Raw genomic sequence first — 21,609 nt, 5'->3', positions numbered from 1 at the left:
ATACAAAATGACTGAGATGACGAAAAAGCGGCGAAGAAGAAAAACAAATCATAGCTTGCTTTGCAAAAATCAATTCATATCTTCAAGATGTTAATTTAGAGGGTGCAAATAATTTGATTCATTATTTAATGCTCTATAGACAATAAAACGCAGCTTACTAGCTGAGTTTTTTCTATTTCTGTAAATTTTGTATGTGCAATAGATCTGTGTGAGCAATAGAAAATAAGTTGTAAAAATCCATTTTCTATATTAGTTAAAACGTTTTAAATTGCCGCGTGTATTGTTGAAATTGATTACTTATTACTCAATGATCTCATATTTTACGAAATAACACAAACATTTGTATCTTTCCAATAGAAATTTAATATATTTCACATATAAACAATGTAAAATTATTTAGAAAGTAAATTGCAAATGTATCGTGATCGGTTAACAAACATAATGATGTTTTCTACCCGAATTGTTCGTTAACTGATCATTGATTTGTTCGATTTTTAGTTCTTCCTTCACTTAAGTTATTTTATAGAAACTAATGCAACTGTTAGATGCATCTGATGCTAATTTCATAAAATAATATTTATTAATTGAATTATTTATTGTATAGTGGAATTATTCGCAGTGACTTTATTTTATAATTCATTCTGATTCATAAACGGTTTTTATAAATATAATTTTCCTAGAAAGACTTATGGTCAATAGCCCTTTTCAGAAGTTTAATTTTGTAATTATATTCTATTCAGTTTATATAACTTGATACTTAATTTATTATCTAATATTACTTTAACTAAATTATTTTAATTAAGTAAACACTAATTACTATGTTGTTTAAACTTCCTATTCTATTTGTTAGTAATGTCATTTATTTTGATTCATTAAATATTTATATTTGTTATAATTAAGTAAATATAAATGTCTTACCTTATTATTTAAACTGGATTTAATTTACACATAATACAACATAATTACATTTGTAAATTTAATTAAAATTGTCTCATTAAAAAGATGAAAATCTGCTCAACATTAAGTTTATTTATTTATATTTAAAAATTACCACATACAATTCGTTAATGTAATCAACTTAATTCTGTTCTCAATGTTGACGTAATGCAAAAATAAATCAAAAGCTGAAATAGAAAAGTAGTAACTTGATTTTATCTAAAGTGCTTCAGAAAATATAGGTCACCAATTAATTATTGGCGTTAACTTGATAATCAATTACTACGAACTAAATTTTAAGAAGAAGAAAAAAAGACTTTAAGAATCGATGAAGAAAAAGAAAACAAGGATTTCAATGATATAGAAAATTTCCAGCGGCCTCTCTTATGTAAATAATAAATTGCCAGTGAAAATTCGAGTGCGTAAGGAATTTTTCATTAATATTCAATAAATGCGTTCGGTAATTGGTTTGGCGCGTGCAACAATTTGACGAAATCTAAATTATTCAATCGCAATCGTTCTATTTTCCTTACCTACATTCTTGCGGCAATAAAAATTGAAACACTCCAAATTCCTGGGCTGGATTTTCTTTTAAATATCTGATACACCATTTCCAATACATTCATTTAAGACTGATTTTTCTTGTGGTGAATTCAATTTGAATTAGATATGCATACATAAATAATAATTATGTAATGTTATTTTATGTTATGTATGTATTACCGTATTTTCAGAAACACTAAAAACTATTTAGAGAAATAAATACATTACATACAAAATACACACAATGTTTTTTCATGATACAAGAGAAGAACTTAAAGACCAAATAAAATACGCACCCATAACTTGATCAATATAGACAACGAAATCTTATATATTTGTAAACTAAACTCAGTATAAATCGATATACTATATAATTTATGAAATGCAAAATATCAAATAAAATATTAAAAATGTCCAAAAAACAATGTGAATAAATCCTTTATTTGAAGACTAAGTAAGTAATAATTGAGAAGAACGTTCTTGAGACTGTGGTTGGTGAAAATTCGTTCCTATACTAAAATATTCCGCTTTTAAAACAGAGTGGAGAACGATCTGTTTCGCAATACGAGCGTTTAAACTATGTTGTCATAAAAAATTATCACTAATTTGAGATCGGAATTGAATTGGAAACGTTCTGCGATGAGAATTCGAGGTGTAAAATAGAACATTTTCCGCTCCGGACACAATATTGACACTGTTGTTACTAAATTCGTGTGAAATGTATTTGAAGACCATTTCCGATGTTACGCATCCATCGGAGGATTAATATATTTGACCTTATTCCCTAGCGCCTAACGTTTTCCCCAAATATTTAGATCCATTTGTCCGGTATTTACATGTGTAATTCATATGATTAACGACAAATATATAAATTGTCCGTATTTCCCCCCTTGAGTCCAACGGAGAAAAAAGAGAGGACACGTTGGGTAATGTATACTGTTGTTTGCCCTTTTGCTTTTCTCATAAGAAGTATCGCACGGACACGCTAATACCAACTATTATTACATGCTTTTATGATCTCTTTAAAGCTAAACTCTGTTCACATTTTTTTTTAAAGAAATATTATTTCAAACACGTCGTTAAGTTCTTAAAATAATGTCGTTTATATGAAACGATAAAAAACTTACTATTTTATTTTAAAACTAAGAAAGATATGTTTACTATGTCTCTCAATAATTTCATCTGAACTTTCTTCTGCATTTAGCAAATTTTAGAATACTATTTTGAAGTTTTGTACGATCATATTATTTCTTTCAGCGGATATTTCATTTTTATATGTTGAAGGATTTATTTATTTGATAGATGTGTTTTATATCTAGCTATAGTTAACTGATTTAACAACTGAAATAATAAAACCACGTTAGAGCGAAAACATATTGTAATAATACCATTTTGCATTGTAGTTGTTCTTTAGATACAAGAAATTAATTTTTCTTTACATTTAATGTTGAAATTGCATTTACCATATATGCAGAGGAAAGGTAAAACTGATGTTTAATAATTCATAATTTCAGGTAGAATCCTCAGAGTAGACGAAAAAGGAGGGACAGTAAATTACTGGATGAGGAAAAAGGAGAAGATGGAAGCGATAAAATCTCGTGGGCAGATTTCAAAAATAAAAGTAAAACTTAATGAAACTATCTTTCTTTCATCTCGTGCTTCTCGTTTAAACACTATACAAACAGATGCGACGTTCGTGATTACTGAACGAAGGATTGTGCATAAACAATGAGTCAATGTTGAATTAACAAGGATTACCGAATTGGACAGTTCGGGTATTAATAGTTCTGGGAAATCGATGGTAGTAGCAGAACAGAGTGTCGAGCAGAGTTGGGCAACTGACCACCGGGCGGAGGAGGAAAGCACCGGCATTTGTATGCAAAGAGCCGACATTTGTTTGAATAAAATACCTGACCATAAAAGATGATGGTCACGTAGCGGCCGCTTCCGTCAAGTGAAGCGAATGAAGATGTGCGAGGCATAGATTGTAGCAAAACAATAGCTCAGATATGAGTGTGTCCTGTTGACTGATACAATGGCTGCAGACTACTAATTAGATAGGTGTTAATGCAGGTGGAGCCGCATATAAGGAGTGCTGACTGGCTCGGCTCTTCTTCGCCTATGCCACCGCCGCTTGACTTTTCAGACACGTGGAGGATCCACGCAGCAGTACCGTAACAACCATAATTGTTATTAATAGAACGCATTGCGAATGCACTTGCTTTTCCATATCCATGGAAACCAGAAGTATCCTGAACAAATGACGATAATCGAAGCGCAGCATACATTAGCATCTGTGTCAGTGGTATTCATTCGTTTCGTCCTATATCGACTAACACTCTTTTTTTTTGCATATTTCAAAGTACACATTGTAATTCCGAACTGTTGACCATACATCAGGCACGAGCCAAAACCTATAGAACAGAACAAAAATTAAAATCTTCTTTCCACCACCTTTCTCATTTAGCTTGTGCCGAGCACAATTTCGCCAGTTACAGCCGCGTGCTCAGTAGGAACTAAATGTAACATATAACATAGGGTGGTAATATAATCAATTTTCCAAACCGGGACTCTGCGGTTCTGTACACTTGGACCAGGTTGAGTCTCAGAAAGGATGATGGTGTGCTTATAGATAGGACAAAAAAAAATTAAAGCAATTCCAACTATATTTCATGTACCATCAAAGAGATTTACATCAATTTCTCAACCAATTAGACATGGTCCACATTATATTCAAGTAAAACCATTTCACTTCACAGTATTATGAGTGGCTGAAAAATGCTGTAACAATAATAATAAAAAAACTTTATTCATTAATCAATCATGTGGAAATTTACAATAAATATTATGTAAATTATAACAATTTCTAATGGCTGGATGATAAGCGTTAGTCTAATTTAATTTAAACTCTTAATAAACTCTTTAACAGATTGAAAATTCCTATTTGTAATTACTTGATTGTAAATAAATATATATATAACTACAAAACGTTCAATTATATAAACAAGAAATCAAAATGCTTGTAACGATAAGTAACGGCAAAGCAATCATGTATTGTACATGTTAATATTTCTGTCGTCGCGTCTTTAAATATGAGGTAGAAAGAAAAACGGTTTTGATTTTTCTTCCCTTTCTTTCTTTCCAATTCCAATTGGACGACGGTGCGGAAACATAAATACATCCGATCACCAGAGGCGTTATTAACTTATTCATGACGTTTCTATCTTTATTTTTTTTTGTTTCGGGGTAAAAGAGGAAAGAGAACTACAATGTTAGATAAACATCGGGAGGATTTTGATGACACAATGCGTGCGAACGTCTGGTCTGGAGGGGGCTATATAGGAACGAGGAAAGCACGTAGAGAAAAAAACAAGTAGCCGAGGTGGTAAAGCACGTGCCTACGAGAGGAAGTCGAGTTACCAAAAAGATCTGTCCAGCAGGATTAGTGTCCAGTCTTTCCTTGAACATCGAACCAACCACTTCACATCCGAGACGAAAAAAAAGAGCTCAAAATTTTGAACTTTTAAACCATTTAATAGTAGAAGACTTAAACAAGATATGTTCAACATATGTTAAATTTGTTTAGATAATCTACGATAATATTTAATTTATTGCAGTCGCGTTCATTCTTTTTTTTTCTCTTCATTCTCGTTTCACTTCTTCTTGTACATGCGTTAATAAATATATAAATATTACGTTATCCAGTGTGTGTGAAGACAGTGCTAATGTGTTACAGTGTTTGTTCTACTCTTAGGAGACTGAGAAGGCAAGATGTCGGCATAGCTGAATGTATTTGAATAACGGCTGTGCCGCATCCAGCCACCTTACGTCTTCTTAATATCATCAATCCCAGAAGAACAATTCCATCAAAAACTCCTGGACCAGTTCTCTTTGAAGTTCCGCTGAAAACCTGGACCAATCTTCTTCGGTAAAAGTATTATTTAAAAATTAAATTCACCTAAAATTTTTATTTTACAAGTTAACTGCACTCTTATAACGTCCAATTTGTGTAGCAAATATATTTTATTCAATAAACAATTTCACCTTCATCGATGAGTAACAACTCTTCCCATTAAATCACGTCTTCTAAGAATCCTAAACAATTATAAACCCGCAACAAAAGTGATGAATCCATCACTTCCCGGTATTTGAAAAAAAATCTCAATCACCTTTTCCTCAACAAAAAATAAACTAATTAAAACATAACATAATTTTCATAGGTTGTAAATATTTGACAAAATATATCTTTTAAAGATTTATTTATAACAATATGTTTAAAAAACTTCAACAATGCAAAATATATGTGCACCCTAAAAGAAAATATGTTGATGGCAATTTTTTAGTTATTTTTTTTTCTTCTTCTCAACGCTTTGGTTTTCTAAGATTACGTCTTCTTAAAAAAAAATTGGTGTCTACAGCTATCACAATACATGTTCAATATAATAATTATTATCCAATAAGCTATTACTCACAAGCCCTAAATAAACGAAAAACGTCAACAGATCAAAATATCTGTTTCAATTTTTTGTGTCTGCATGTATTTTTTCTATCACGTAAAGTAGTTGCAGCAAACTCTCACTATAATTACGAACCGTTCAATATTAAATCTGAAACACAGTGAGAGTTGGATGTAACTTTTACATTTTAGAAAAAAAAAACATAATTTTCTATAAATCAGAACAAATTCTCTTATTTAATTATAGTAATTAATCACTTAACCTTTTTTTCGGTCTGTTTTCATTTTCGGCTTAGCTAGATTATGAAAAAAATCTAAATTGGGTTGTAATCCGACTATGAAAGTACTAGACATTGCGAACACTTCTAACAAATCAAAATCGCTTATGCTAAAGCAAAAATATAATGTTTAAAAAGAATAAAAATTGATATAATCAGATATAATCGACACTGTTTGTAAAATGAAAGATGGAGTAAAATATGCGTGTAAACACTATATCTACAATTTACTTAAATACGGTTAACCTGAGACTTTAAAGCAATTTAATTAGATCAATTTTATTAGCTGCGTTCTTTAAACAATAAACGACTTTATTTTTTTAACATTCTATTTTAGCTTCCCAATTCACTTAAAATACATTAATGCTAATATTGTTCTCTTTTTTTTTCGTTTCATTATATGCTGGACGAATCGTATATAAAACATCCCAAAAACACGCAAGCGATTAAGTATTTATAAAATACATACGTTTTCATACCTTATTATCGATAAATATAGTAATAATTAATAATCAATGATTCTTTTAGATATAAATTTCAAACTACTTTAAGCCAAACAAACAAAATGAATTTTATAGTAAATTAACACTTTGACTTCAATAAATTCATTAAACACTAAAAGATTGAACTTTGTACTAGCAAAACTATATTATATATTGAGCAAAAAAAAACTTCCTCGTTTTCCGTTTACGTGTATCAATTAATTAATTACAGCAATTTCAAAACTTTGACTTTTTTATAGACTTGAAACTAGGCTACGGAAATAAGAGTTGGACGCGGCGAAATTAGTAATAAGTTGGTAGGAACGCCGACTTATCTAACATGTGTATGTATGACTTATGTAAATGTTGACGATCGGCTGATGGTAACAGTCCATTGAAATCGTGTTAATAACTTTAATAAATGCCAGCGAAATTATTCATGTTATAACAGAGGAGTGAAACTACAGATGCTCAAAATGAACCACGAATTAGAGCTGACATACTAATTATTTGCTCACGTGTAATATTGACATACGTACCACTTACGTAACTACGCGGGAGAAATAAAGGATAACAATGGGATACGTTAATAGCTCCTAAAAATTAAGAATAGTATGTACGTTCGAAAAAGAAAAGAAAAACAATAATAATAGCGTTAACAAGGTACTCGGATTCAAGTTGGAATTTAGTCGGTTTTGTTTTATAGCTCTATCACAAGACTTACATGGAGGGCTTTCCATACGGAATATTAAATATGTTTAAAGAATCCATGACTCATATGTTGCAGTCCAATAAGAGACGGCCGTCCACGGAGGGAATTGTTTCACGAAATTCTTAAAAGACGATGTGCTCTTTGATGGTCCAAATAAGTAATGAGACGTCACTGCCAAGTCCAGAATGGGACCATCGTGATTTTTCTTAACCTATTATAAACAAAGTTCATGTTAATTAATGAATATAATGAATCATGTAATCATTTTATACTTTAAATTCCAGGGTGAAATTGAAAGGAACGATTTTCTCGCCACAATTGTAAAACAGGAAATAGGTATCTCTATCCTGCCATGGATTAGAAACTAGAAGGGGTTCGCTCTCCAAGTCCCACCCATGCAATTCAACGCCTTTCGCGGAAGAGAACATGACTCCAATATGCGATGGACCTTCTATCACAAACTCCAGCTTTTCTCCGATAGCAGTCTTCTCCCTACTCACTATCTTCATATTAATTGGATGAGTCAGTTCCGGTTTAGGCCCAGGCACCCAATGAGTCTTCCAGATCATGCTTAATACAGGCACTAAATATGGTAATCCACAATACAAATGATCAGCACAATCTTGATCAATAGGAATTGCATTCGTCATATCCGGAACGTATCTGTCTACTGTGTGAGGACTATTAATGTCCATATCGATGATCCAATAACCGGTCGATTCATTCACAATAGCCCCAGAGTAATCATGGAAGGTACGTTTTGTATGCTGCGTGAATAAAACATCATATCAATGATTCACAATTAACATTTTACATTTTAGATAAAATTTACTGTCAGCATGAACCTCTGAGGGGCCAAAGATCCATTTTCACCGGCGTAAGGGAATCCCAGTGGAGTTAGCAGTAAAACAGCAACAGACAGAAGGAATAAGCTGAACAATAAATTCAGTATTCTGTATGTGTCTTTTACGAGCAGTATTATCGGACTTGCAAAGCTGAACAGCAACACGAAGAGATAGCTAACCATGCCTGCTATAAGCAATTCCGAATTATTCCCAGCGCCGGCACGTCCCATTATTGGGAAGAAGAGATACAGAGCGCCTATTATTAAGTAAAAACATTGCACAAAGGGCAATCCCAATGCTGCTATGTGTAGCAATAGCCATCGTCCATCTACAAATATGTCAGAACACACGATTACGTATACCATACCAATCATTAAAATATATATATAAAACACAAAATAATTGAAAATAAATGTCTCACCTCTCCATGTCCTGAATAGTTTAGATCTCACTAAATTCCCAATGCAAGGAAAAATTACCCACAAGAGAGCAATAAAACTGGAACGAACTCTCACCATGATTCCAATTGCAAGTACGATAGTCCAGATTAATTGATATGCATCGTAATATAATTGAAACATCACCCAAGGCCACACGTCTAGATCCTAATAAATAAGGCGGTTAGTCTAACTGTTCGAATCGTTGTTTTTCGGGTACCTTATGGTATTTTTTAGCGTGCATTATTAATAATGCCATTGTGACTAGCAACGAAGGTATCACATATAGAAAGAAAGCCCAAAGAGGTCGAGCGTACCAGCTCATAGTCCTCCCTAAAGCATTTAATAACAAAGCAATGGCCAATGAAACTCCAACAGCTATCAGCCAAGTAACAATCACAGCACCTATGTTCTTCCACAGCTTCGAAACGTATGTCTTTGCAGCAATGACTACAACCAACAAATCATTAATTTCTTTAGAAAAGACAAAGCTACAAGCTGCTTACCATTGCTAGTTTCTCTAATATTTGTATAAATGGAGTAGATTGATAGTATCACAGTCAAAATGTTCACGAGATCGGATACAAGCATAGGCCATCGGATAACAAACGCGCCAAGAAAATCAAAGAACACCAGATTCCCGTTCCTGTGGCTATCAATGTCCGATAACTGATGACCTTGCGCCATCCCCCTGGCCAATGCCAGGATATTATCACCCGTCCTTTGGAGGGATCCTAAAGGTATTTGCTCGATAGTATCATATTTCGTATGATACACATATCCATTAGAAGACCAAGCAAAATCTAATCCTAAAATTGAAATAATGAATTACATTATAATGAAATCAAGAAATTATGAAAAGTTACCTGATATATTACCAAAGTCTCTAAAAATTCTGTAATCTGTATCACCTGGTATGACACCACTTTGAAAAATTTCTTGCGCTAGCGACGATGCGTAAGGATAAGGCACTTCTTCCGAGTATGTTTCTAAGATCCAAGGGTGATGTGGACCGGCCTGGAATAGAACTTCCCGTCCACCGGCTCCGCACGCCTCTAAATTAATGAACACCCTCACCTCCTTGGCCCATTTGTGTTGCGTTATGAAGCCATGCGAAGCTGGTAAAAAATTTTCTTCGCCTCCGTTAAAAAGGAAGATTATGTTGTGTCGCAGAATCTTGTCAGATTTCGAAATCACTCTAAGCATTTCTAACATCACAGCGCAACCTGCACCATCATCGCTGGCACCTAAAAATCGATAAAACAAAAGTTCAAAATCATATTTTCAACTCGGTTTCAATATAGATATAGAAAACGTTACTGCAAAGAACATTATGTTTTGCATTTCGAATATAGATGTGATCTTTAATGAATTTACAAATAATGGAACAATAACAAAATATCGCAATTTAGTTCATATAAATATTTCAAATTATTTCGAACATTGTAAATGATTGCTTATATTACTTTCATTTTCTGTATTACCACTTAAACAAAATTATATTATTTACAAACATTCTTCTCAAAAAATATAAATAAATATGAAAATAGCATTCTTTGCAATTCCACAATGCAAAATACATATTTACTTTTATTTCTTATCTTATTTATTCCTCTCTTTATCTCCACTCTTGAATAATCTTACCATATGTTAGTTTTTGACTCATATTAAAAGATCATGTAATTTTAATCAAATAATGTTCAAATATCCGAAATATATTGTAAATGCTTCGATCAGTCTGGATTCACAATAGAAAATTTCAAGTCAAACTAAATTTAAATTGAGCAAAATCAGTCCGGTTTCAATCAGTCCGGGATATTGGTATTACTATAGTATTATAATGAATGTAATTTTATTCAGTAATAACAATTTGCTATAGATGTTTGTAACATTTTTATTTTGAATTAGTTGGGAGGAAATGAGAATAAAGCAGTAACTTTCCGAAGTTGTAAAATATGGAGAAAATAATTAAATTTACGAAATTAGAATATAATTGTTTCTCTAATTAAGTTTGTGGTTATATCACTATATATATCATGTTAATCAGCAAAGCATACATTCTAGATTATCAATTACAATATTTTTGCAGTTGAAATGAGTGCACATACTGTTACAATAAATAAATAAATAAATGGAGCTTAGTTCAAATCTAAATTATTATCTCAATGACAATAGGTTAACTAAACAGACTCATTTGCTTCAATTAGGTCAAGAATCTCAGAATTCCCAGTTAATAAAATATTCATCTAACGTTATATCGCGATGCAATCAAAGCTATACACGTGTTACTGTGATTCTTCTCACCTGGACTGTCGACAACAGTATCGTAATGGCAATTAATCAGCAAACTGTGATTCGATCTTATATGCGATCCGACTTTAACAACGACATTCTGAAGATTCCTATAAACATTAGTCATTCCATCCAGAAATTTCAAAGCGAAATCCCCGCTGACTTTCTGCACGTCTAGCTCTAACACGTTGTTCGGTTGAGCCTCCTTCATGATTCCTTCGATCTCATCTCTGAGGAGATTGACAGCAAGCACCTCGTTCGCATGGCTGCCAGCGATTCTTGGCCCAAGAGATGTGATCTTCTTCAAATAATTGTAGGACCTCTCGGCGATGAACCTGTTCGGATGACGATGCTCGTTCTCTATTTTTAAACCGATGGGCAACTGCTTTTCAATGACGATCACAGCGGCAAACACAATTATTATTAATCCCAACAGCGAGAAAAAATGGCTGGCCTGCAGCGGGGAATACGTTTTATACTTTTCTTTCTGGCTGTTGCCATTTAGGTTCTCCTGGTAGGCCTTCTCGTGTTTCCTTTGCCTCAGATTCAACATACCCTAAAACAAGAACAAATATGTAAATTAATACTCGTAATCTAATCTGATTATTATAAAAAATCTAGTTGATTACAGTACTAATATTGAAATTGATAAGCAGGACTGAAGGATTGTTATATTAAAGGATGTTTTCCTTGCGTAACAATTTGTACTAAGTTGTTGTAACTTTCACGCCTATACATTATGATTATCGTTTATCAAGTTTATTAATGACTTGCTGTAAATTGATGTGCATGCGATATTATGTACAAAGAGTTTCATGCAAATCTAAATTATTTTCATTTATAAAATATCTCATTCGGAATACGTAAAATATAAATGACTTATCGAGTCACTGTTTAAAAAAAAGGAGCACTTGATAAATGTTGGTCAATAATGCATACAGAAAAATCGATTGTATTTATGATGGGTCATCATTATTAAATGATTGAAACTATCAATTTATAGCCAGAAAGTATATATTTACTGATGTATTTTATACTACGATTTGTCACTTTTTTTTAATGGATACAAACATCGTTGTTTCAATTGAAAGAATCTCACATTTGCTTTAATCATTAAGATTAGATTATGGTGTAACCGGACCTCATAAATACTAATCTCCATATTAAATTTACGATGCATCCAAATCAAATCTTAAATGACAATAATGAACTTAATATTTTTTCATTTTGAAAATTTACTTAATACAAATTAAAAAAAAGCTATACAAATTACATCAATACGTATTTTAAATTTGGATAAAGCATCTCTATTTAAATATAATATAATTCATTGCATTATTTTGTTATTCATAGTTCAAAAAGTAAATAATAAAACATCGCAAATCCAATTGTAATTTGTTAATTTTCATGTCTTAAAAAAAAATTAATAACAAGTTGCACTCACATGTGCCTTGTTTTCAATAATATAATAACTTCAATTAATATTAAATTATTTTAATATAAAATCTATAAGATTACTTAATAATTTTATTATAAATAAAATAATTTGTGATTTTTTTTCTAACTATAAAATATAATAAATGTACGCAAAACTTGTATAATATACTTGGAAACAAATTCAATATTATAATTAGAAACTTTAGTAACACGACAAATATCACGTTCAGATAGAATTAAATGCAGTTAAAAAAAAGTATGTTCAGAAATACGTTAGTAGGACATAAATCATATATAGAATGATTGTTGCATTAAATTAAATTTAAAATATAGACAAAAAGATTGATTAATATTGGGTGAAGTAAAAAGTTCTGAGCCTTTCGTCCCATTCATCGAGATTCTTCGTGCTGGTCGCCTTATACAAATGTTCCAAACGGTTTTTTTTTGGCTAATCTTCAGTTCCTGAGCAATGGAATAAGTGGTCGCATGTTGGTCCAACTCGACGATTTTATCAATATTTTCGACGATTGGCCTACTAGAAATGTCTCATCTTCGACGTCCATGTTACCAGAACGGAAGCGTTGGAAGCAACGATTTACTGTTGCAATCTATACTGTATTGCATAAACATCACAAAATGTTTTGGCCCCCTGTTCCGCTTTTCCCTCTGGTCATAGTGGTACAGAAGAATGTAAACACAAAACTTTCAAAGAACTTTTCTTAAAGCGTTATTTCGGCTTTAAGTCGCAGTATAGAATGACGTAACGAAAAATGCTCAGAACTTTTTACTTCACCTATTACTTTCATTACTATAAGCATTAATTCACCTGATATTAGTCATGTCTTTATTCTTAATATAAATTTGTTTACCAATAAAGAATCGTAAAAGGTATCTCTAAGTGACATACATTTTATCTGGCTCTCATATCAGCTTTCTCATCGTATCAATTGTACTTTTAATTAAAAAGTTAATCATTAAAAATTATACTAATCCCATTTATTTTTCTATTCAGTTTAATTTAAATGAAATAATGTATCAATACAATTACAGTCATGAATATTTGATGTAAATATAAATAAATTATGAATATAATTAGTGCTGAATAAAATTGTAAGTGATTATGTAAATATTTTAATTATGATTTTGATTTGTAGTAAACATTTTGTACTAAAGATTATATAAAATAAAACTTGAAAATATCTCTAATAAATATCATAGTTAATTGAATATTACATAATTAGAAAGAAAATGGTACGTTAAAGCATAAAAATAAAGAAGTTTCTATTTTAGTTATGAAATATACTGTTCCATATATTATTAAATATTAATAAGCGTATATTGAAAATTGCACATATCGTCGAAAACAACAGTCGGCAAATTTCGTTATTATTCTTGTCACGTGTTTTTTTTTTGCAATAAATAGTTGCAATCAGTAGATAAAATGTGTTGTTTCCTGTCCAAAAGCAAATTAAGCACGCAAAGAAAATTAGTGGGAAACAACAAGTGCAGGCGATTAATAAATTATAAGCATTATCCAATTAAGTCTATGGAATGTAATTCACCGATTCACCCAACTGCAGAATCGCTTCTATTCCCCTTTTTTCAGTTTCGTGCATATTTGATACAAGTAATAGTTGTGAATAATTAAAATGCGAACTGTTGTTCGCCGATCGCTAAACATTGATTCTCAATTAATAAAAAGTGCATGAAGTCTATTTTTGGTGTAAACTTCCTTGGCGTTGCTAAATAAGTACAAAGGAGCAAAAGGGTAATACTGACAACAGACCATATATTAATTGTGTCCATGAATATGCATGAGTTTGTTGAGGACACAAACAAAAACATGTTTTCTTTTCATTCTGGATGTTTACTAGTCTGGCACATTTTCATTTACTAAATGTTTATATAAGAAATACTACTTTTACCAGGGATTTTAATACAATTGATAATAGTGAATAAAAATAGAACTTGTACTTTGGACAGTGGTTTATATAAAATACCTTTAGATAATTTTATATAATGGTATCTTCTAAACAAAAACATGTAAACTATTTAATTAAAAGACGCAATCAATGTATTTTGTGATCTAATCAGTTTGTTATGCATCGTAGATTAATTAGTTTAAGCAGTTTGATTCATTGCGTGAATCCAATTGGAGGATATTGGAAATACGTTTCAAATAATTGAATGTATTTGAAGAATTGTTGAAAAAAGGTGAATGAATGGATGGGAACGTAGGTAACTGCATCATAAATAATTTTTGATAAGCGAAACGCAGTGGAATGGCATTCATCCTGTGCTGTACGAGCGTAAGCGAAATTAATTGCATTACCTTCGACATGATTTACAAAATCTGACTGTGATTGTGATGGTGACGACGTTCTTGGTTGCTTCGTTGTCGATGAATATTAACTGAACACCATCGAGATGTTAGATGGTGGATGCTCTGTGTCCTTTTGGCAATCGATCAGGACTATGTGAGCATGGTATTCTTTTTTGGTTTTGGTAAATTGCAGCACTTTTCCCCCTTTTTGCGCTCACCACAAGCTGCTGCAGTCTCTTCCTATGTTATGTCACTTTTCGGCACTGTGTATACGGACAGCTGCGGACACCGACTGACAACAACACTGAAAGTTATTAAATTTTGTGCATGCGCGTTCATTATTTATACAATTTTAATTTATAAACAATACTCATCATCGTCGCCATGGAAACTGTTTATGATCTTACTTTTTAATAGCGTTAAATAGACACCAACCGAATGCTGTCACTGTCATCGCGCTGCTGGCATCTGGTGACCGGAAGGTAAAGTTAACGTCATGTTGCGGATGGTGTGTTCACCATAGATGTCACTGTACAATGCACCATTTTTGCACCTTTATTTTACAAATAGGGTGGCCGTAGCCGCATGGCTATGGTCGCCTGTATCACGAAAATCTGATACCAAAAACCAACAAAATTTGTGGTGGCTATGCGGAAAATAGTAATATTCGAGTAAAATCCGGAAATTTTGGAACGGATTATGATTATTGAGTTTCCATTGTATATATAATAAAACATACAATGAGAATGAAGTAAACCCTTAACTGTAAAACTTTTTTTTTTGTACCATTAAATAACCCATTATGTTTCTGGCTAAATGAGCTCAAGCTCACATGTACGCCACCCCTTAATAATAACACCATTGTATATGCATCTACACTGAATAAAGAATTTTAAAATTGAATTGAAATTGAGAAGGAAGTTTTCTAATCTTTCCCTGTTATATGTAACATTAGCAAAATCAAGATAGAAATTAATCCATTTTTTTCAGATATTTATTATATTAACTTTTTTCTTAATTATTGTTAGTAATTTCGGTATCTGGTTTTCAGTTATTCAGTAAATGGTTAATTCAAATATGCACAGAAAAGGGTGGTAGATTAAGTAATATTTTTTTATTATTACTATATGGATAAAGTAGTGATTGGTGACATAATATGTCATATATGTTATTATTCTGATAAATTTGAAAGAAAATCAAGGTTTTGTCTTCAAACCATAAGAAGAAGTAAATTTCCGAAGGATCTATTTTGAGGATTTATTTAATTATAGTTTTGCCAAAACTTTATCTTACTCTAAAACAGTGATTCCCAAAGTGGCCTCAGGTGCATTTGGGGGGGGGGCAACGAATAACTGTAATGGGACTATTAAAATTAAAAAATATTAATTTCCAGGGGGCTTCTGGAAAGGGGGCGGTAGGCCAAATAAGTTTTGGAACCACTGCTCTAAAGTTTATAGAATTTATAAATTGAGTAGTGTTGTTGGTTGAAACTAGAGCTGTCTTAGCCATTAAACATAGTGCATAGGGCCCAAGATTTTTTAAGGTCTACAAGAATTTTTGGGGCCCACGAAAAAATATTGGAGTGAATGCATATGTTGTTGTTAAGTTTCTAACATACTACTACTACTTAATTGGAACACTAAAATTCTTAAGAAATTAAGTTTATTGCCTTTGCTATTACTTGTTTTTTTTTTTAATAATAATGGTTAAAATAATAAACAAGTATAAGAATAAAATACAATTTATTTGTATATTTCCTATTAATAAATTAATGCTAATATAATATAAATATAATAATTTGTCAGTGTTCGGATATTTTATAATGCATATTCTAGAACTAATGTATCATCATCCAACAGGTAATAACGGTGTGGTAATGGAACTAGGTTCGGAGGTGGCGTATGAACCATAATCCTCCTTCATCTCAAATGCACTTATCAAGACGTTTATACCAACAGATAATACATTCAAACACAACATGATATTATTGGCCTTCGTAGCTTGCTTCGCATCTTTCTCCTCGTTGATGTCGACTCCAGTTCCTAGGAATATGCACAGGATGCCTTGCAGAATCTTCGTGGGAGAGGATTAAGAATGAAAAATCAAAAAAGAAACGAAATAAAAAATGAAGTAAATAAAAAGAAAAGAAAAATATAAGGATAAAAGAATGATGAAAACATTAACAAAATAATTTTGGAAGAATGTATTTTATGTGAATGAAGTAATGTAAAAGCAATGATACTTCTTAATACTAGCAGCCACAACCATGAATAATTTTGTTGATGGATGGAATGTGTATGTTAAATATTATGAACTATTTGATAGTGACATTGACGGCGATCGCTGGATCTAATCCGAAATTCATTTTGATGACATCGCAAAATAAGGCACCAGTGACAAAGCCCAATGATATTTGATTAAGGATAGCCGCGATGAGACAGTATTTCGAGCCCTCGTTAACCATGAGTATTGCCGAGATGACTGAGATCAAAGCGGCCGTGACCTGTGTACAACAAAACACAGAACAATTACAAGAAGTAGAGATCTAATTCATGGGTGTTTGGTTGATCAGTTTCAATGGTTGATTGGAGTATTCGATCCCAAAACCAGAGATGATGATGTTAACTAAGGAGATGATAAAAACGAAAATCAGAATGACGTCGTTCAGGATGATAGCAACGGTATGATCCGATTGTTTGTTAATGTTAAGCCCGCCGATAATCACGAACAAAATCGCCACCACAAGCTAAAAAACAAACAAAAAACGTATGAATTTAGTGGACGTGGATGCAATTAATAGTTGGATACAATTTGAAAGGCAACACTTCTTCTGCATCAAGTTCTACAGTTTTGCATTATTACAAAGAGCCGTCGACGCTGGGCGCCTCGAAAATCGCGTATTTGGCGATGGTAGGATCGAAGCATGATATTAAAAGGTTGAGGACGGTTATAAAGAAGGCGCAGGTCGTGGTAAAGTAATTGAGCCATTGGGCAGAAGAGTGGTAGTCTTCAATGTGCAAGCGACAGTCGCGTAATAAATTTAGCGTTAAACATAAAACACCAACTGCCACCTGTGTGCGGGAGAACAAGTGTTAAGATTGCTGATGATTTCGCCATAGTTCCATACCTGAAGGACAATTGAGATTATGATCAGCGTTAGCATCAGCGTGTAAAACTCGTGTTTCTCTCCGACTTGCAGGATGTACTTCAATTGGGATGCATTAGCAGTGAGCAGGGCCACGTCCAGCAGACCCTGCGCAATCGTTTTCTTTGTTGCATATTTGTTGGCATCCAATGTTTTCTGTAAAAAAAGACACACGCATTATTTCTCTAAATGACATAGAAAACTACATAATTAAGATTTTTTTAATTATTATATTGCAAATTAAATTTTAGAAATAAATATATTTTGTGAACAGGACAAGCGTTACCGAATGGGTAAACTGCGTATGTGTCCAAAGGTGCACATAGGAAGGAGCGGCAAATTTTCATAAACAAATATAAAATCATTGATTGCAGTTGATGAGGGGCGTCAAATGTATAGTTTATGCCCACTGCTACATAAAATATCCTTTTCGTGGATGCAGATGATCGTTGTGATGAGGCATGCATAGGAGATGCTATTTGTGGATGATCACAAGTTGCAGATGATGCAAGAACTATTAACGTGGAGAAGATTGTTATTGTTGAGATGTCCAGGAAAAAAGTTGTCGATAATGAAGGTCTCCGTTTATCGATTCATTGCAAGAGCTATTGAAGTGTGGTGAAGAAAGTTATGAATGGCGGATAAGGTTGACAGGAAAGTTATACTGACTGTTGAGAAAGTGAACGGACGATTTTCTTATAGCGGTCTTATCACTCTTCTCTCTAATTATTTTAGTTATGGTTCTCGGAAGGGAAGATATAATCTATACTTCTTTACCTAACCGTTTATCTACGGATTTAGTTTCTGCAATAAAAATATTCCAATATAGTATTCAAGTATTTCACAAAATTTACTTTTTATACAATTGTGAATAGTGAAACTATTTATTACATTTCCTACTCTTCAAACAGGAAAACTTATTTTGTAAAAAACGTATTATATATTTTCTTTGATACGTTTATTATTTTTTTGTTTCTATTCATATATATACAAATCGTAAAATAATAAAGAAAATCTTATGAACATATTAAAAGAAAGTAACAAAATTCATTTAATTCTAAATATGAATCATCCAATTAATTTATTTATTGCATTATCTTATCAATAACAAATCTACTACAGAACATGACAAAAATGATACACAGTTAGTGTTCTCCATACAATAAAAAAAATAATGTTATCTAGTATGTATTATACGATTTAGTACAACAACTACTTAATCCTCATATAATCAAGACAATGCATTTCACTTTAGTGCAATTTATATTTCACAACTTTTTCTAGTTTATTTTTATAGAAAATATAATTTTAATTTAAATAAAGGAACTTATTACATCTGTATTTTAAATTTGTAATTTTATCTTTGAAATATGTATGTTTTTATTTTATTTTAGTAATAATAATTATTTAATTAAAAAAAATAATCTCATTTGCTCAAATAAAAATCTCCTTATGTCCTTAATAAATAATATTTACTGTACAATTAGTATACCATAACTATATTTTAAGTAAATTATTTTTTGATAAAGTGCGAAAATAATAGCTTAAGATATGGCAAAATTAGTACAATTTGTTTTGACGACGTAGATTTATTCAGAACTTAAAACAAAGAAAGAAGTACACCGATCAGGGACGATTATTCCATAAGAGCCTTTCACTATTTATTGACAAAAATAGAAATATTTCAAAAAATAAGTTGTTTTTGACCCTTGGTTCCATATGTTTCTATTATCATTAGTCACAGATACTAAAAAAATATATGCTTTTTATGTATGCACTTAAATATAACAAGAAATTGTATATAAAAACGTACATATATGATATAATAATGAGTTTCACAGAGTTTGATACATAATATTAAATTACAAATAATTCATTTGGAATCACAAAAAAATAATTGGAAACAAATAAACCCGAACATATTACTTCTACCGTAAAGACCATCAACATAAAACTGAAAAAAAACCTATAATAAGTACGATATCAAAACAAAAATGTCTAATTTATTTGAGTAATATAAGGTTATTCAAATTGACCATTGAAAAAATTGTAGTATAAATAAGTAAGTTTTCAATAAATTTAATTGGGGAAATTAGAGATTTATTTACAAAGTTTCATAATAAAGAAATACAATGGAGCATCGCTTAACGTGTTTAATCCGTTCCAAAATATTCAAAAATACACATAATATGTGTACACAAGTTTTAAAAATGATGTAGCAGGCGTTGATGGTCACTCGTTATGCGAAACGTCGGGGGTCATTTTTCTTACAATTTATTAAGAAAATGCTCGTTATGCGAGGTGCTCGCGTGATTTTCTTCTTAAGATTTTCTATCTAAAATACAGATAATAGTTGTAATATAATGCAATATAGTTAAAGTTCGAACGCAATAAATAACAAATAAATATTGAACAAAACAAATATTGAACTTTACCAATATCGTAGCTACTACATTTCCATCAGCATTCGTCGTGCTCCCTCTGGAGCTTTCAACCTCTTCTAACATGATCAATCACATGAAAAATACACGAAACTGAATCCGAAATACACACATCAAAATCACATGGAACAATGCCTCCACGCTACTTGTTTTTTTTTACAAACTTAAACCGATAGTCGTCGATTATCTGTACTATCTGGAATTATAATCGAACATAAAAATAAACACTTTGTTGTGTTCGATGAAATCAACCGATTGCCAAACGATTTCTTCTTTGTTGCACAATCTATTTCCTGCTTCGGTGTTGCGTTTCAGTCTACCAAACACAAAGAGTACAAAAAGTAAACGTAAATTACGTTCAATGTAATCGACTTGTAATTTAAATATATTTATATATTTGTAGGTGAAAACTGATAAAATAGATTTTTTTTAAATAAATGATAATCTCATTAATTATTTAGAATATAATTAGAAATTTATTTTAAACAGTAATCATGTTAATACTCAGTTCTTACTAGAAATATTAGATAAATGGTTTATATTTTAATATCACGTTTCTATTCGTTTTTGTTTTAGCACTGAATTGTATATATTAATAATACAACATTGGGTAATTTTATAACAATGTATATTTTCGTCATAAGTTATAACAAAACTGTTGAGCAAATTACTTAGTAATATACTTACAAAATCAGAGCAAAGAAATTACGAAAAATCGAAATTTTTCATTAAAATTTCTAATTTTGTTTGATTGAGTATTTTCATTGTATTCTTATTAGGGTTTGGAAATGTATGTAATTCGAAAACGGGATTTTTCTCCAATTGAAAAACCGGCTTTTGACTAAACTTAAAATTTAAAAATTAATTAATTATTTGATTGAAAACATGAAAATATTGACACAAAATCGTCTCTGTTAGTTTAGTAATGTTTTTACTTAAGTTACAAAATCCACAGAACGTTTAAACAAACACTGCTCATTTCATTCAATAGCTTCATTAGGTTTTTGGATACATATTATGAAGATTGTATAAAATTATTAAATAGAAGATGACTGCGAAAAACAAACCATAGCTTGTTTTGAAAAAACAGAAGAACCAATAATTTGGTTCATGTTTTAATGCTCTAAAGACGATTAAACCCAGTTTTCTAGCAACTGAGAGTTTTTTTATATTTCAGTAAATTTTGTATATGCAATATATTCGTGTGAGCAATTAAGTTGTAGAAATTTTGTTTTTTTCTATTTTTTTTTGTGAAAGTAGAAAAGTTGAAATTCTAAGACCG

General features: G+C 31.4%; 2 protein-coding genes across 5 annotated transcripts; both read right to left on the bottom strand.

Annotated features, from left to right (window-relative positions):
- Window positions 1-4,127: 4,127 nt before the first annotated feature.
- Window positions 4,128-15,187, bottom strand: LOC108564967 (endoplasmic reticulum metallopeptidase 1-like). 2 transcript variants are annotated; one of them, XM_017924179.1, is made up of 10 exons: window positions 14,751-15,187; window positions 10,994-11,537; window positions 9,556-9,936; window positions 9,196-9,498; window positions 8,910-9,139; window positions 8,674-8,857; window positions 8,240-8,580; window positions 7,680-8,174; window positions 7,420-7,618; window positions 4,128-4,260 (listed from the first exon to the last, which is right to left on the bottom strand). In XM_017924179.1, exons 1-9 carry the CDS (start codon window positions 14,757-14,759, stop codon window positions 7,454-7,456), a joined length of 2,652 nt encoding a protein of 883 aa, XP_017779668.1. In that variant the 5' UTR covers window positions 14,760-15,187; the 3' UTR covers window positions 4,128-4,260; window positions 7,420-7,453. The 2 variants fall into 2 exon arrangements, with proteins under 2 accessions (XP_017779668.1, XP_017779667.1); XM_017924178.1 differs by lacking the exon at window positions 4,128-4,260 and adding an exon at window positions 6,812-7,291.
- Window positions 15,188-16,504: 1,317 nt separating this feature from the next.
- Window positions 16,505-20,522, bottom strand: LOC108564945 (ninjurin-2-like). 3 transcript variants are annotated; one of them, XM_017924146.1, is made up of 3 exons: window positions 20,322-20,480; window positions 17,869-18,042; window positions 16,505-16,814 (listed from the first exon to the last, which is right to left on the bottom strand). In XM_017924146.1, exons 1-3 carry the CDS (start codon window positions 20,391-20,393, stop codon window positions 16,590-16,592), a joined length of 471 nt encoding a protein of 156 aa, XP_017779635.1. In that variant the 5' UTR covers window positions 20,394-20,480; the 3' UTR covers window positions 16,505-16,589. The 3 variants fall into 3 exon arrangements, with proteins under 3 accessions (XP_017779635.1, XP_017779637.1, XP_017779636.1); XM_017924148.1 differs by lacking the exon at window positions 16,505-16,814 and adding an exon at window positions 16,880-17,244 and having other exon boundaries at window positions 20,322-20,521; XM_017924147.1 differs by lacking the exon at window positions 16,505-16,814 and adding an exon at window positions 17,197-17,812 and having other exon boundaries at window positions 20,322-20,522.
- Between the last annotated feature and the right edge of the window lie 1,087 nt (window positions 20,523-21,609).

Source organism: Nicrophorus vespilloides, unplaced genomic scaffold (assembly GCF_001412225.1).
Source record: "Nicrophorus vespilloides isolate i.1.1-1 unplaced genomic scaffold, Nicve_v1.0, whole genome shotgun sequence".
NCBI classification, from domain to species: domain Eukaryota; kingdom Metazoa; phylum Arthropoda; class Insecta; order Coleoptera; family Silphidae; genus Nicrophorus; species Nicrophorus vespilloides.
Note: the sequence above shows the minus strand (reverse complement) of the source record. Positions and strands in the feature narration are given on the sequence as shown.

What these genes read in the sequence shown, in the direction of transcription:
- LOC108564967 (XM_017924179.1), bottom strand. An exon ending in AGACTTTGGTAATATATCAG is followed by an intron (nt 9,499 to 9,555) that starts GTAACTTTTCAT and finishes TTTCAATTTTAG; the next exon opens with GATTAGATTTTGCTTGGTCT. An exon ending in ATTTCACCCTGGAATTTAAA is followed by an intron (nt 7,619 to 7,679) that starts GTATAAAATGAT and finishes TGTTTATAATAG; the next exon opens with GTTAAGAAAAATCACGATGG.
- LOC108564945 (XM_017924146.1), bottom strand. Translation starts at nt 20,393, where the DNA reads ATGTTAGAAGAGGTTGAAAGCTCCAGAGGGAGCACGACGAATGCTGAT. An exon ending in ATGTAGTAGCTACGATATTG is followed by an intron (nt 18,043 to 20,321) that starts GTAAAGTTCAAT and finishes CTTTTTTTACAG; the next exon opens with AAAACATTGGATGCCAACAA. An exon ending in TAATCTCAATTGTCCTTCAG is followed by an intron (nt 16,815 to 17,868) that starts GTATGGAACTAT and finishes TCTCCCACGAAG; the next exon opens with ATTCTGCAAGGCATCCTGTG.